General features: G+C 46.9%; 1 protein-coding gene across 1 annotated transcript in view; it reads left to right on the top strand.

The window, feature by feature from the left end:
* The window catches only part of LRPPRC (leucine rich pentatricopeptide repeat containing), a 253,528-nt gene that overhangs the window by 108,735 nt on the left and 131,598 nt on the right, over positions 1-13,195 (top strand). The window contains exons 21-22 of the mRNA XM_040351539.1: positions 1,830-1,960; positions 6,855-6,940. Of these exons, the coding sequence (XP_040207473.1) occupies positions 1,830-1,960; positions 6,855-6,940 (217 nt within the window). The remainder of the gene's footprint in view (positions 1-1,829; positions 1,961-6,854; positions 6,941-13,195) is intronic.

Here is a 13,195-nt window from a genome sequence, read left to right as displayed (position 1 = left end):
ACTCAGCTTTTTGTGTGTCATAGGCGCAAAAGCAGCCGCTCTCACGACCCAATCTGCATTAGTATATGTAAGAAGCAGACTCGGCCTACATTGTTCCACAAACCACGCCCACTGACACGTTTTACCCCACCCATCGGGGGGCATAGTCATTCTCTATGACTAAGCCCCAATGGGCCAGCGAAATGCGTCAGTGTGGTTTGTGGAGTGTGTGGGCAGAGGCTGCTTCAGGGTTGGGGGACAAGGGAATTTTGCCTAATTCCCAGAGTGAAGCTTTAAAGTGTTGCTAAACTCAGGACCCTGCATTCAGTATATCTGGTCTCCCACGGTACATAGAGCATGGAAATTCAATCATTTTAGTAAATATAAACTGCTAAATAAATTTTCTCATCAGCAGTATATAGCAGTCTTGTGACTTCTATCAGTGTCAGGTTACAGCTTGTAGGAAGGGTCATCATTCTTCTCTGGCTGTCCTATGAGGCTGCAGGATATCTGACCCTCTGTCTGGACAGTGCTGATCACATGCACCCTTCCAAGAAAAAAAAAAAAACACTTTCTAGCATTACACACCAAACTGAGCATGTGCAGAGTGCCTCCTAAGGCTGTGTTCTATTAGGAGGTTGTATTAGTGACAGTGGAAGAGGGAAGGATCAGAGAAGACGTGATCAACAGCCTTTTTACACAATGAGGATTGAAGGGGTTGTTAACCCTTGTGTTTTTTCACCTAATTGCATTAGAGTGAAAAAACTTCTGACACTGTCCAGCCTCCTCGCTTTACTCACCTGAGCCTGTTCGCTCCCTCGGCGGAGACGCGCTCTTCCTCTCTGCTTGTTGTCTCTGGTCTTGATTGGATAAATTGATAGCAGAGCAGCCATTGGCTTTCGCTGCTATCAATCACATCCAATGACGCGGGCAACGGGGGTGGGGCCAAGTTCCACCTTCTGTGTGAATACACGCAAAAGCAGGCTTCGGGAGCGTGCCCGAATGGGTGTTTACCAAGGAGAGTGCTTAGCCAATGTGGAACCTGTTGCGGTGAAGAGCTACCAGCGCTGCTGGGGGACCCCAGAAGAGGACGATCGGGGCCACTCTGTGCAAGACTGCACAGTGGAGGTATGATTTTTTTTTTTTTAACTAGGGTTTACTAACCCTTTAAGCCCTTTAGGTTCCAAGCATGCTTTACTGCATATACAGGCTGATTTTACTGTTTAGTAACACTTTAAAGTGAAGTTCCACCCATAAATATAACATTACATCAGTAGTTTTAAAAAAATGTCATTGGTCCTTTACAAATTTTTTTTTTTTTTTTTTAGATGCCTTCAAAGTGTTGTTGCTAGGCAGAATAGTTAATCTTCCCACTTCCTGCACCTAGGTGCTTAATGCTTCCTAACCTACACCGCACAGACTCCTGGGAATGTAGTGGGTGTAACTTTCCAGAAGTCTGTGCACTCCCCAGTCTCAAAGAATCATGTGACTTGGACAGCACAGGTGCTGAAACCTGATCTTACACTGCTTGTGCAGCACTGAGCATGTGCGAGATTTGCAAGGCTGAAATCCAGGAAGTCATACAGTCTGGCTTCATGATGCCCACACTTAAAATGGCCCCAGTCAATTTCTATTTTATAAAGTGTCTAAATGCTGTAACAACCTAACAAAACGGACCTTAGTTTACAGACTAACTTTACTAGAATACATTAAGCTTGTGTATTACAGGGGTATTTATATTTAAAAAGTGAAATTGTGGCCGGAACTCCGCTTTAAGCAATGTTCATGTTTAACCAAGCAGCATAAGTTTGGGTTGTTCTTATGATTATTATTTTTTTTTTGTGTTGCAGGAGTTGGACAAAGTTTTGGAGCTGACATCAAAGCATGGCAGTGATTTTAATTTTGCCATGTTTATGAAAGTTCTGGGTTTGTGCTGCAAAAAGAACAATCCAAAAGAAGCACTGAAAATAAAAGAGGAAGTGTAAGTAATTGATGGTCGTTTCCTTGTATTGGATTGTGCTGTAGAGGATTTCATTACACTGGGAGGAAGATCTGGGAAACTGAAACATGTCTGTTTCTTCTATTTCCAAGCTTTGTGCTCACCTTGTATTTCTTAGAAACTGGCTAATAGACTTAAAGTGGCTGTAAACCTCAGACATGAAATATGAACAAAGCCTATCCCTCTCTATAGTGTGTTCTTGTCTCAATCCAGAGCACTAAGTATCATTTCTGTCTGCTGCTTCATTAGGCCACTTTCGCACTGAGGTGCTGGTCACTTTGACTGACAATTTAGCTGCGCTTTTCGGCTGCTAGCAGAGCGCTTTTAACCCCCCCCCCCCCGCTTGCGCTTGAAAAAGGGTTTAAACTCGCCGCTGCCGAAGAAGGATTCCAAATCTTTTAGGCTGGCCTAACCCGGCACAGATCCCGGCAGGTAAGTTAAATGATTAACTTTGGTACAACCAGCATGCCAGATTCTCTTCTAGTCTTCTCCCGGTGGGGACGGCTGACACGCAGTGACCACTGACAGGGCTTCCATCTTCTCCCGATCTTCCTTCTGGGTTTGGGAGCTCCTACCTTCTGACTGGCCAAGCCCCGGTGACCTTAATCCTGGGCATGCGCAGGGGAGTCATGGTTTAAGGCACAGACCTCTGAAGGAACAACACAGATGGGCTCCCCCCGACACAGATGGGCTCCCCCCGACACAGATGGGCTCCCCCCGACACAGATGGGCTCCCCCCGACACAGATGGGCTCCCCCCGACACAGATAGGCTCTCCCCCCGACACAGATAGGCTCTCCCCCCGACACAGATAGGCTCTCCCCCCGACACAGATAGGCTCTCCCCCCGACACAGATAGGCTCTCCCCCCGACACAGATAGGCTCTCCCCCCGACACAGATAGGCTCTCCCCCCGACACAGATAGGCTCTCCCCCCGACACAGATAGGCTCTCCCCCCGACACAGATAGGCTCTCCCCCCGACACAGATAGGCTCTCCCCCCGACACAGATAGGCTCTCCCCCCGACACAGATAGGCTCTCCCCCCGACACAGATAGGCTCTCCCCCCGACACAGATAGGCTCTCCCCCCGACACAGATAGGCTCTCCCCCCGACACAGATAGGCTCTCCCCCCGACACAGATAGGCTCTCCCCCCGACACAGATAGGCTCTCCCCCCGACACAGATAGGCTCTCCCCCCGACACAGATAGGCTCTCCCCCCGACACAGATAGGCTCTCCCCCCGACACAGATAGGCTCTCCCCCCGACACAGATAGGCTCTCCCCCCGACACAGATAGGCTCTCCCCCCGACACAGATAGGCTCTCCCCCCGACACAGATAGGCTCTCCCCCCGACACAGATAGGCTCTCCCCCCGACACAGATAGGCTCTCCCCCCGACACAGATAGGCTCTCCCCCGACACAGATAGGCTCTCCCCCGACCTGTAGAGGAAAATCACTTTCAAGTGCGTGATTTTGCGCTTAAGGGCCACCCTGTCACAGTATATGTATGTGGGGCGGTCCTAAAGCCGTTAAATGGGCTTAATTGCTCTTTTAGGTTTAGGGGACATAGAAACGAAGGTCAACTTTTCTGATCCTCTGCACTGCTAGACTGGACCCTACATTATCATCTTCCCCATGCTCCAGTGGTCTAAGGTCCTGATGTCATCAAGACCAATGCACAATCCATAGCCCTGCAGCGATGAAGCAAAGGGATGGTCTACCACCAGAGCATGGGGGAGTGCTGTCTGGCGATGGAGCTGAGGATCAGTTAAGTAATGGGACACTTGCCTGTCCTGGAGTCCAGCAATGTCCGCACCGCAGCTGTCGGGTGCTGCCGACACCATTGAGGGGTAAGGGAACCCGGCAATATAGCCTTATGGCTTCACGTCGCGAACCCCTACTGCGCATGTGTGAGGCCCCGCTCCTTTCTCCTACTGGCCCAGCGACAGGGGGAGGAGGAGGGAGCCCCGCGCTGATGTCATGGCCTGTGGGACGGACACTCGGAAGTGGGGACAGAATACCTGAGGAAACAAATAAGCGGAAGTTTTACTTTTGGGTGGAAATCCTTTTTAACTAATGTGCTATTGTTCTCATCCAAACAATGGACACGGCACCACTGCTAAGGGGGTTGTTTAAAATTTCCCAGAGTTGGGCTTTAAAAGAAATAGAATATACGAAGGAGCCATCAGAAGATGACACTGTGGTCCTAACATGGTCAGCAACAATACTCAGGTAGGCCGTGGCATTTAAACGATGCTCAATTGGTAGTAAGGGGCCCAAAGTGTGCCAAGAAAATATTTCCCCCACCATTACATCACCAGCCTGAACCATTGATGTAAGGCAGGATGGATCCATGATGTGAATCTCCCGGGAAGGATGGATCCATGCTTTCATGTTGTTTAGGCCAAATTCTGACCGTACCATCTGAATGTCTCAGCTGAAATTGAGACTCCTCTGACCAGGCAACGTTTTTCCAATTTTGGTGAGCCTGTGTGAATTGTAGCCTGAGTTTCCTGCTCTGAGTGGCACCCGGTGTGGTCTTCTGTTGCTGTAGCCCATCTGCTTCTAGGCTCGATGTGTTGTGCGTTCAGAGATGGTATTCTGCATACATTGGGCTAGATTCAGATAGCCCGCCCTAACTTTGTGCGGGCGTAGCGTATCTTGGATACGCTACGCCGCTGTAACTCAGTGAGGCAGGGGCTGGATTCACAAAGAACCTGCGCCCTAAGTTGCGGCGGCGTAGCGTAAATCTGCCGGCGTAAGCGCGCCAAATTCAAATTGTGAATAGGTGGGCGTGTTTTATGTAAATAAAACATGACCCCACGTAAATGACGTCTCTACTGAACGGCGCATGCGCCGTCCGTGAACGTATCCCAGTGCGCATGCTCCTAATCACGTTGCAAATAGTCAATGCTTTCGACGTTAGCGTAATTTACGCAAAGCCCTATTCGCGAACGACTTACGCAAACGACGCAAAATTCGACGCTGTCCTGACGTCCATACTTAACATTGGATACGCCTCATATAGCAGGCGTAACCTTGCGCCAGAAAAAGCCTTGCGTAAACGACGTAAAAAAATCCGCCGGGTGCACGTACGTTTCTGAATCGGCGTATCTTGCTCATTTGCATATTCTACGCCGAAATCAACGGAAGCGCCACCTAGCGGCCAGCGTAAATATGCACCCTAAGATACGACGGCGTAAGAGACTTATGTCGGTCGTATCTTGGCAAAATTTCGGCGTATCTTGCTTTCTGAATACAGAAAAAAGATACGCCGGCGCATCATAGAAGTTACGCGGCGTATCAACAGATACGCCGACGTAACTTCTTACTGAATCTAGCTCATTGGATGTAATGAGTGGTTATTTGAGTTACTGTTGCCTTTCTATCATCTGGATCCAGTCTGCCAATTCTCCTCTGACATCAACGAGGCATTTTCTTCCGCTCACTGGATATTTTCTCTTTTTTGGACCAGTTTCTGTAAACCCGAGAGATGGCTGTGTGTGAAAATCCTAGTAGATCAGCAGTTTGTGAAATACTCAGACCAGTCCGTCTGGCACCAACAACCACGCCACGTTGAGGCTAGGTTCACACTGCTGCGAATTCAAAATCGCGGTAAAACCACGATTTTACCGCTGCGATTTTGCCGCGTTTTCTGCCGCGATTTAAGAGACATCTGTGCAGGGTTCAATGTAAATCGCGGCCTGAAATCGCAAAAAGTAGTACAGGAACTACTTTTTGAAATCGGTGCAGCGCCGCAGATGCGGCGTCGCACCGATTAGGACAGTGCCATTACCGACAATTGCCAGCAAATGCCGCCGATTTGAGATGCGATTTGACATGTGAAATCGCATCTCAAATCTTACCAAATCGTACCCAGTGTGAACCTGGGCTCAAAGTCACTTAAATCCCCTTTCTTCCCAATTCTGATGCTCTGTTTGAACTTCAGCAAGTCATCTTAACCACATCTAGATGCCTAAATGCATTTGCCCAGATTCAAAGAGATCTGCGCTATATTTGCGGAGGCGCAGGGCAACGATTTTGCCCTGCGCCCACGCAAATATTTTGCGCTGCCCTCGATTCACGGAGCAGTAGCTCCGTAAATTGCGAGGGCGCGCCGGCAGAATTGCCGGCGTAAGCGCGCGCAATGTAAATGATCCCGCCGGGGGCAGGAATCATTTAAATTAGGCGCGCTCCCGCGCCGAGCGTAGAGCGCATGCTCCGTCGGGAAACTTTCCCGACGTGCATTGCGGCAAATGACGTCGCAAGAACGTCATTTGCTTCAAAGTGAACGTGAATGGCGTCCAGCGCCATTCACGAATCACTTACGCAAACGACGTGAAATTCAAATTTCACGTCGCGGGAACGGCGGCTAAACTTTAGCATTGGCTGCCCCTACTATTAGAAGGGGCAGCCTTACGCTAAAGATGCCGTACGGAAACTCCGTACCTTGCGTACGCAGGGCCCGCGCAACATTGTGAATCGGCGTAAGTATGCAATTTGCATACTATACGCTGACCACAATGGGAGCGCCCCCTAGCGGTCAACGCAAGAATGCAGCCTAAAATCTGCGTGGCATAAGAGCCTTATGCTACGCAGATTTTAGGCTGCAGTCGGCGTAACGAGTTCTCTGAATCAGGAGAACTCGTTACGCCGGCGCAAGTCGGCAATTGCGCTGAGTAACCTACGGTTACGCAGGCTACGGCTACCTACGGTTACGCAGGCGCAATTGCTTACTGAATCTGGGCCATTGAGTTGCTGCCACGTGATTGGCTGATTAGCAATTTGTGTTGCCAAGCAAATGAATAGGTGTACCTAATAAAATGGCCGGTGAGTGTATTTCACAGTTTAATGTGTTTGTTTTTCTCCCCCAGGCACCGCAGGGGTTTCACCGATTTACCTACAACAACCAAGTACATGCGTCTTCTGAACGTGCTGGCGCTGAATGGTCATATTGAAGGTAGGTTCCGTCCCTTCGACATGCATTATTCTCATTCAGTAAAAAATATCTCTCCGCAGTGAAAAAAAAAAGGGACTTGTTATTAATGGTATATCATGCCCTGGAAAGTGCCTGGACATTTTGCATATAAATTTGCATGTGAATTCACCCAAAGCCTCATGGACGGTGCAGGCCATTAGTTTTAATGGCTTGGCAGGCTTGTCATTTACATTTGCACAGCTCAGTGCATTTTGCATTTCTGTGGCGGGGGTTGTTTTTTTTCTTTCTTTTTTTTTTTATTAGCATTGCTGTTTTTGGATTGAGTTTGAAGATCATGACTTATGGCACAAATTGCGTATGTGCCCACACTAATGGCTTTGTTTGTGCTTAAGGAGGTTTGATGGCTGAGCGTAAACCTAAAACGTTAACCTCTGTGGAAAGGAACCAGCAGAGCTCCTACAGCGATAGGGAGATGCCCCCCTCCCCCCTCTCCCTCCCTCGTCTTTTATTAAAGCTTTCTTAACTTCGTTTACTGCTCTCTTGTAAGTTTAGTTAAAGGTGGGAATAATCTGCAGTATAAAGGGAGTTTGGTTAGCATTTGGTCTCATTCAGTAGACAACGGAGGGGGGGAGGGGGTCTTTGCTTAACGGATGTCATTTCCCTGCCTTCCATCTCCAGCACCTGGCTGCTCGCTTGCTAAATCCTTAACCACTTCAGCCCCGGAAGGATTTGCCCCGGAAGGATTTGCCTCTGTACTAGGCGATCGCAGGTCGCCCAACCTGCGGGCACGCATGTAAAGCGTGAGGACAGAGGCACGCGCTTGCCTGAGCTGCCATACAGCTATGGCAATTTGCGCAGGAGAGATGACCTGCTGCCGTATAACAACGGTGGCTGGGCGGCTAGTGGTTAAAGTGTTTGTTACCCCAACACCTGATATTCCTGATATGTTCCTGCTGTACCATTTACTTGTATGAGAAAGTATCCCGTTCTCTTTGTATTGCTTCCTTTGTGTGAAAATACCTGGTGTTCCTGCCAGTCTCCTTGCTTTTCTACGCTGACCTAAGTTTAAGTGTATGCTCAAACAGAGATACGCTTAAACCTATTTAAGATAGGACGGCTTGCGCCGTCCTATCTTAGATTGCAATATTTTGGATGGCCGCTAGGTGGCGCTTCCATTGCGGTCGGCGTAGAATATGTAAATGAGGGGATACGCCGATTCACGAACGTACGCCAGGCCGACGCAGTACTTTTACGCTGTTTACGTAAGAGATAGGCCGCGTAAAGTTAGAGCTAGGCTCTAGTGGAATAGTAATGTCAAGTATGGCCGCCGTTCCCGCGTAAGTCGTCCGCGAATCGGGATTTACGTCGTTTACGTCCACGTAGAAATCGATAGGCCAGTACAGCTTACTTAGCCGCAATGCGCACTGGGAAATGTAGGCGCCCGGCTCATGCACAGTACCCAAAAAACTTCAAAAACGCTAGGTCAAGCCTCATTACCATTAAACACGCCCCCCTCAACCCATTTGAATTAGGCGCCCTTACGCCCGCCGCGATTACACTACGCCGCCCTAAGTAAGGAGGTAAGTGCTTTGAGAATCATGTACTTGCCTCTCTTACTTAAGGCGGCGTAGTGTAAACACGCTAGGCTACGCCGTCTTAAAATTGCGCACCTGTACCTGAATCTACCTAATAGTGTCAGAGTCCACAAAAAATTACTGATCACCGCACTTCTATTTTAAAAAAAAGTCCCTAAATTTATCCCATAGTTTGTAGGTGCTATAACTTTTGCGCAAACCAATATATGCTTATTTTTTGTAAAAAAAAAAAAAAAAATGTAGCAGAATATATGTTGGCCTAAATTGATAGACATTTTTTTTTTTATTTTATTATTATTTATTTTTTATTGGTAATGTTTTTTTTTTGTTTCATAAAGTTTTTTTTTATTGGTAATGTTTTATAGCAGAAAGTAAAAAAATATTGTTTTTTTATTTAAAATTCTGTCTTTAAAAATATAAACCGCCAAGGTGATCAAATCCCACCAAAAGAAAGATTTATTTTTTTGTAGGGGGGGAAAAAGGACACATTTTTTATTTCAGCGTCGCATGACAGTGCAATTGTCAGTTAAAACAACGCAGCGGCATATTGCAAAAACTGTCCGGATCACCAAGTAATAAACAATGTTACGGAGGGGACTATATCATGTCATTTTTTTATTTTTGCCCATAGTTACCCTTTAAATTAAGTTATACTCTCATTCCCCAAGCCTTGGCACAGTTGAACCTGAAAAAAAATCTGACTTTCAGATACTTTTTTTTTTTTTTTTATTATTATTATTTAACATGGCTGGAGTTTTTTTTTTCTCTATTGGCTTATTGCAAAATGTTTGAGTTTATTCTGATTCGTTTGACCACACGCCAGTTCATCACCCCCTGATTCTGTTTGCGTCTGTATTAATATTTTGAATTAAGTTGCCAGCGGGGTGTCTGCTCAGTTTTCCATAAAGCCGCGCTTTTTGCTTTGCATAGGGTTGAGCTTATTTAAATATGTGAAGATTTGCAGTGAAATTCCAATTTTCAGAGAAGCATCGGAGAGCCTCGCGCTCACTCATCGCGCATCTCATCATCTTTTGCTGCAATATGGCCCGCAGTGGAAACATTATGTGCTTGGTCAGGCTGCTGGAAGTAAATTTAGCTTTAAGCTTTCCTTTATTGTTTAAAATATGTACCGGAGCAGAGAAATGTGCAGAACCAATGAGCCAGCGCATTGAATATAAATAAGGCAGAAGTAACATGTTCGCCTCTAGCCCTGTGCAGGACGGGCAGCGCCACATTTTCTACGCCTTATTTGCAAAGCGTAATTATTTTCCCAGCCGTAGTTTTCTTCGCAAGTTACTGAAAACAATGTTAAACCACTTTAACCCCATTGGTTGTGTTCTTTCCACATTGATAAAATTGCAGTCCTTTCTTCTTCTTCTTGTTCTTCTTGTTCTTCTTGTTCTTCTTGTTCTTCTTGTTCTTCTTGTTCTTCTTGTTCTTCTTCTTCTTCTTCTTCTTCTTCTTCTTCTTCTTGTTTTTCTTTTTCTTTTTCTTTTTCTTTTTCTTCTTCCCATGTGTATCGTGAACTTTTTTTGGGGGGAAATTTTGCTCACATCCCTGTTTCTAAATGCTGCTGATCTCCCGAAACCTCTTTGCAGCCTTTTCCTGCCTGGTTTCCCTGCAGTGAGAGCTGCATGACATTTCAGGGTTGGTTTCCTGATGGTGATAACCACGAGTGAAAGAAATTTTTTTGTGGTGTTATTCATATTCTCTGAAAAATATTCACAAAATCATAAATTCTGCCAGGGTATGTAAACTTATGAACACAACTGTATTTATGGATTTTTTTTACTAGCAATGCAATGAGCGACTTACAGCAGGACTGCGTTATTGCGGCGGACAAATCAGACACTTTTTGGGAGCCACTGATGATAATACAGCGATCAGTGCTAAAAAAAAATGTCACTGTACTAATGACCCTGGCAGGAAAGGGGTTAACATCAGGGGCGATCAAAGGTTAAATGTGTCCCTAGGGAGTGCTTTCTAACTATGGGGGAGGTGCTTTTACTATGGGAAGGCATTGATTAATGTCCCTGCTTTGCAGGAATACAGGATTAATGCCTTACCTGCTGACAGAATATTGATCTGCCTTGTTTACATAGGCAGATCGCCATTCTGGCTCTCTGCCCAACGGTTGGCGGGTACCAGGGGACATGAAGTCCACAGTATCCACAGATCAGCTCCTGCTGTGTCTTATCACAGCGGAATGGGGTCGACGGTGGCGCAATTGCGCACCCCAGACCCAGGAGTGCAGGATTACATACTAGGTACATGATCTTGCACAGGAGAGCCGCCTTGCCACTGTATTTGTACACCTTTTCACCTTTTGTAACATGTTGCACCCATATTCAGGGTGTAACATATTACCGATGTACCGCCCCCCTCCCTGATCCACTGTTCTGACAGGTACCGGGGATTTTCTCCAATCTGCAAAAATGTGTCTAATGTGGGGCGCCATCCATTTACAGTGTTCTGTGAATGGGAAAACTAACCGCATTTGCGGCTGTTCTCAATGAACTATCATGGCGCTGTTGAGCACTGTGGTAGTTTATTAAAGAGGAAGTAAAGCCTCAGGGACAACTTGCACCTACAGGTAAGCCTAGATTAAGGCTTACCTGTAGGTGCTTGCAATATCTCAGAGACCTACACAGTCTCGGAGATATTTGCAATTTCCCCGAGCGACAGCTTCAACGGCGCATGCGCCGTCTTGAAAGGGCAGTCACAGAGCCAGGGTTCGCAGCCACCGGAAGAAGAGGGGTGAAGAATGGATGCTTGCTGCCAGCGAGGAAGACTGGGACATTGCAGGCTTCTCCTGCAGGTAAGTGTCACATAATGGGCTACTGTGCGATAGTCTATTATGCTTTACCTTTGCAGGGAAACATAGAGGAAGTAACACCCATCAGGATTTGCTTCCTCTTTAAAGTGGAGCTACGGTCGTTTTTTTTGTTTATTAAAAGTCAGCAGCTTTATAAACTGTAGCTGCTAACTTAATAATGTCTCTTATGTGCCATATTTTCTCCACTTGATGATGACTGTGTTCACTGTGTTCCATGGTATATCTAATGCCTTGGAATTCCTTCTCCTGGCTGATACTTTGTAGCTTTTGCTGTATGACGCGACTAAGAAATTGTCAGGAAAGACCTACTAGAACAGTTTAACTTTATTTGGGGTTAATCCGAGGTGCTTTAAATGATGGCCGGTGTGTACTGACTTCTTTTTTTAACATGAATTTGAATGTGATTGCTTAATTCTGAACACAGCTACATCCTGAGTTATAAGAGGGTGTGCATCTATAAGGCAGTGGGGACATTGGTGCCTAGGCATCCTCTCATCTCCAGAAGTAAACTGCTATTTAAAAAATATAGATTTTTAGTCAAAATGTGCACTGTAGAGGGGTCTACTTAGGCACTTTTAACATTTTTATAAATTTTACTATAACATAGAAAATCTTAACTCTGTTCCATTTTACACATGGGGATAAATCCTTGGGATAGCTGAAACAGTGGGGCCAATGGGTGCTTACAGTAATTCTGTGATACAGTGTACGGGAAAGCTGGATTCCTAAATTTACTCTGAGGATCAGCACTGAATAGTAATGTTCTTCAGTTTACCACCACAATCATGCCTCGGGTGGGGGGAGTTGGACGTAAGTTCCCAGAGTTCAGGTGGACAAGTAGGGATGCAGCTTAGACAAAAGTTCCCTGTGTGAGGGAGAGAGTAATACAGCAGTTCGTGGTAAAGCCTAGACAGCAGTGCCCTGGTGCGTTGGTTGGGGCTGGGACTATAGTGCCCCTGGGGTCGGTTGGGGCTTGGAATGGCAGTGCCCCCGGGGTTGGCGGGGCTTTGACGGCAGTGCCCCCCCGGGGGTTGATGAGGCTTTGACGCCAGTATAACCATTTCTCGTGATTAGAACCCTTGGCGGGGGGGGGAAGAGAGCCGCAGGGAATAAGTGAGGGTGGGGGGGGGATAATTTTTCTCCCCTTTTTATTTTCTTAATTTTTTTTTTTTATTCTGCTTCTTTTTTTCCCCGGGGGGGATATGGGATACAGATAAGGATGTTTATTGTATAAGGGCGTGATATAATGTAATATATTGTTAAATGGAAATGTTGAAAAACTAATAAAAAAAATTTGATAATAAAAAAAGAACCTACAACCCGCATTTATAGTGAAAACAAACCAGATCGCTTTGGAAATCTGCTAGTGTTTATAGGACTTTTGGTGTATAATAATTCTGTACGTTGCGTGTCATATACTGTAATCCGTGCCCTTTGCATTACTGGGTAAGACCTAAAGGTGGTGCTGCATGTGAAAACTAAAATAGTTTTTCCCCAGTACAGAAGAGATAGCAGTGCAGTACCCCGGTGGGTTGGTTGGGGCTGGGATGGCAGTCCCCCGGTGGGTTGTCGGGGCTTTGAGACGGCAGTGCCCCGGTGGGTTGTCGGGGCTTTGAGACGGCAGTGCCCCGGTGGGTTGTCGGGGCTTTGAGACGGCAGTGCCCCGGTGGGTTGTCGGGGCTTTGAGACGGCAGTGCCCCGGTGGGTTGTCGGGGCTTTGAGACGGCAGTGCCCCGGTGTTGTCGGGGCTTTGAGACGGCAGTGCCCCGGTGGGTTGTCGGGGCTTTGAGACGGCAGCGCCCTGGTGGGTTGTTGGGGCTTTGAGACGGCAGCGCCCCGGTGGGT

Source organism: Rana temporaria, chromosome 4 (genome assembly GCF_905171775.1).
Source record: "Rana temporaria chromosome 4, aRanTem1.1, whole genome shotgun sequence".
NCBI classification, from domain to species: domain Eukaryota; kingdom Metazoa; phylum Chordata; class Amphibia; order Anura; family Ranidae; genus Rana; species Rana temporaria.
This window is presented reverse-complemented; position numbering and strand designations above follow the sequence as displayed.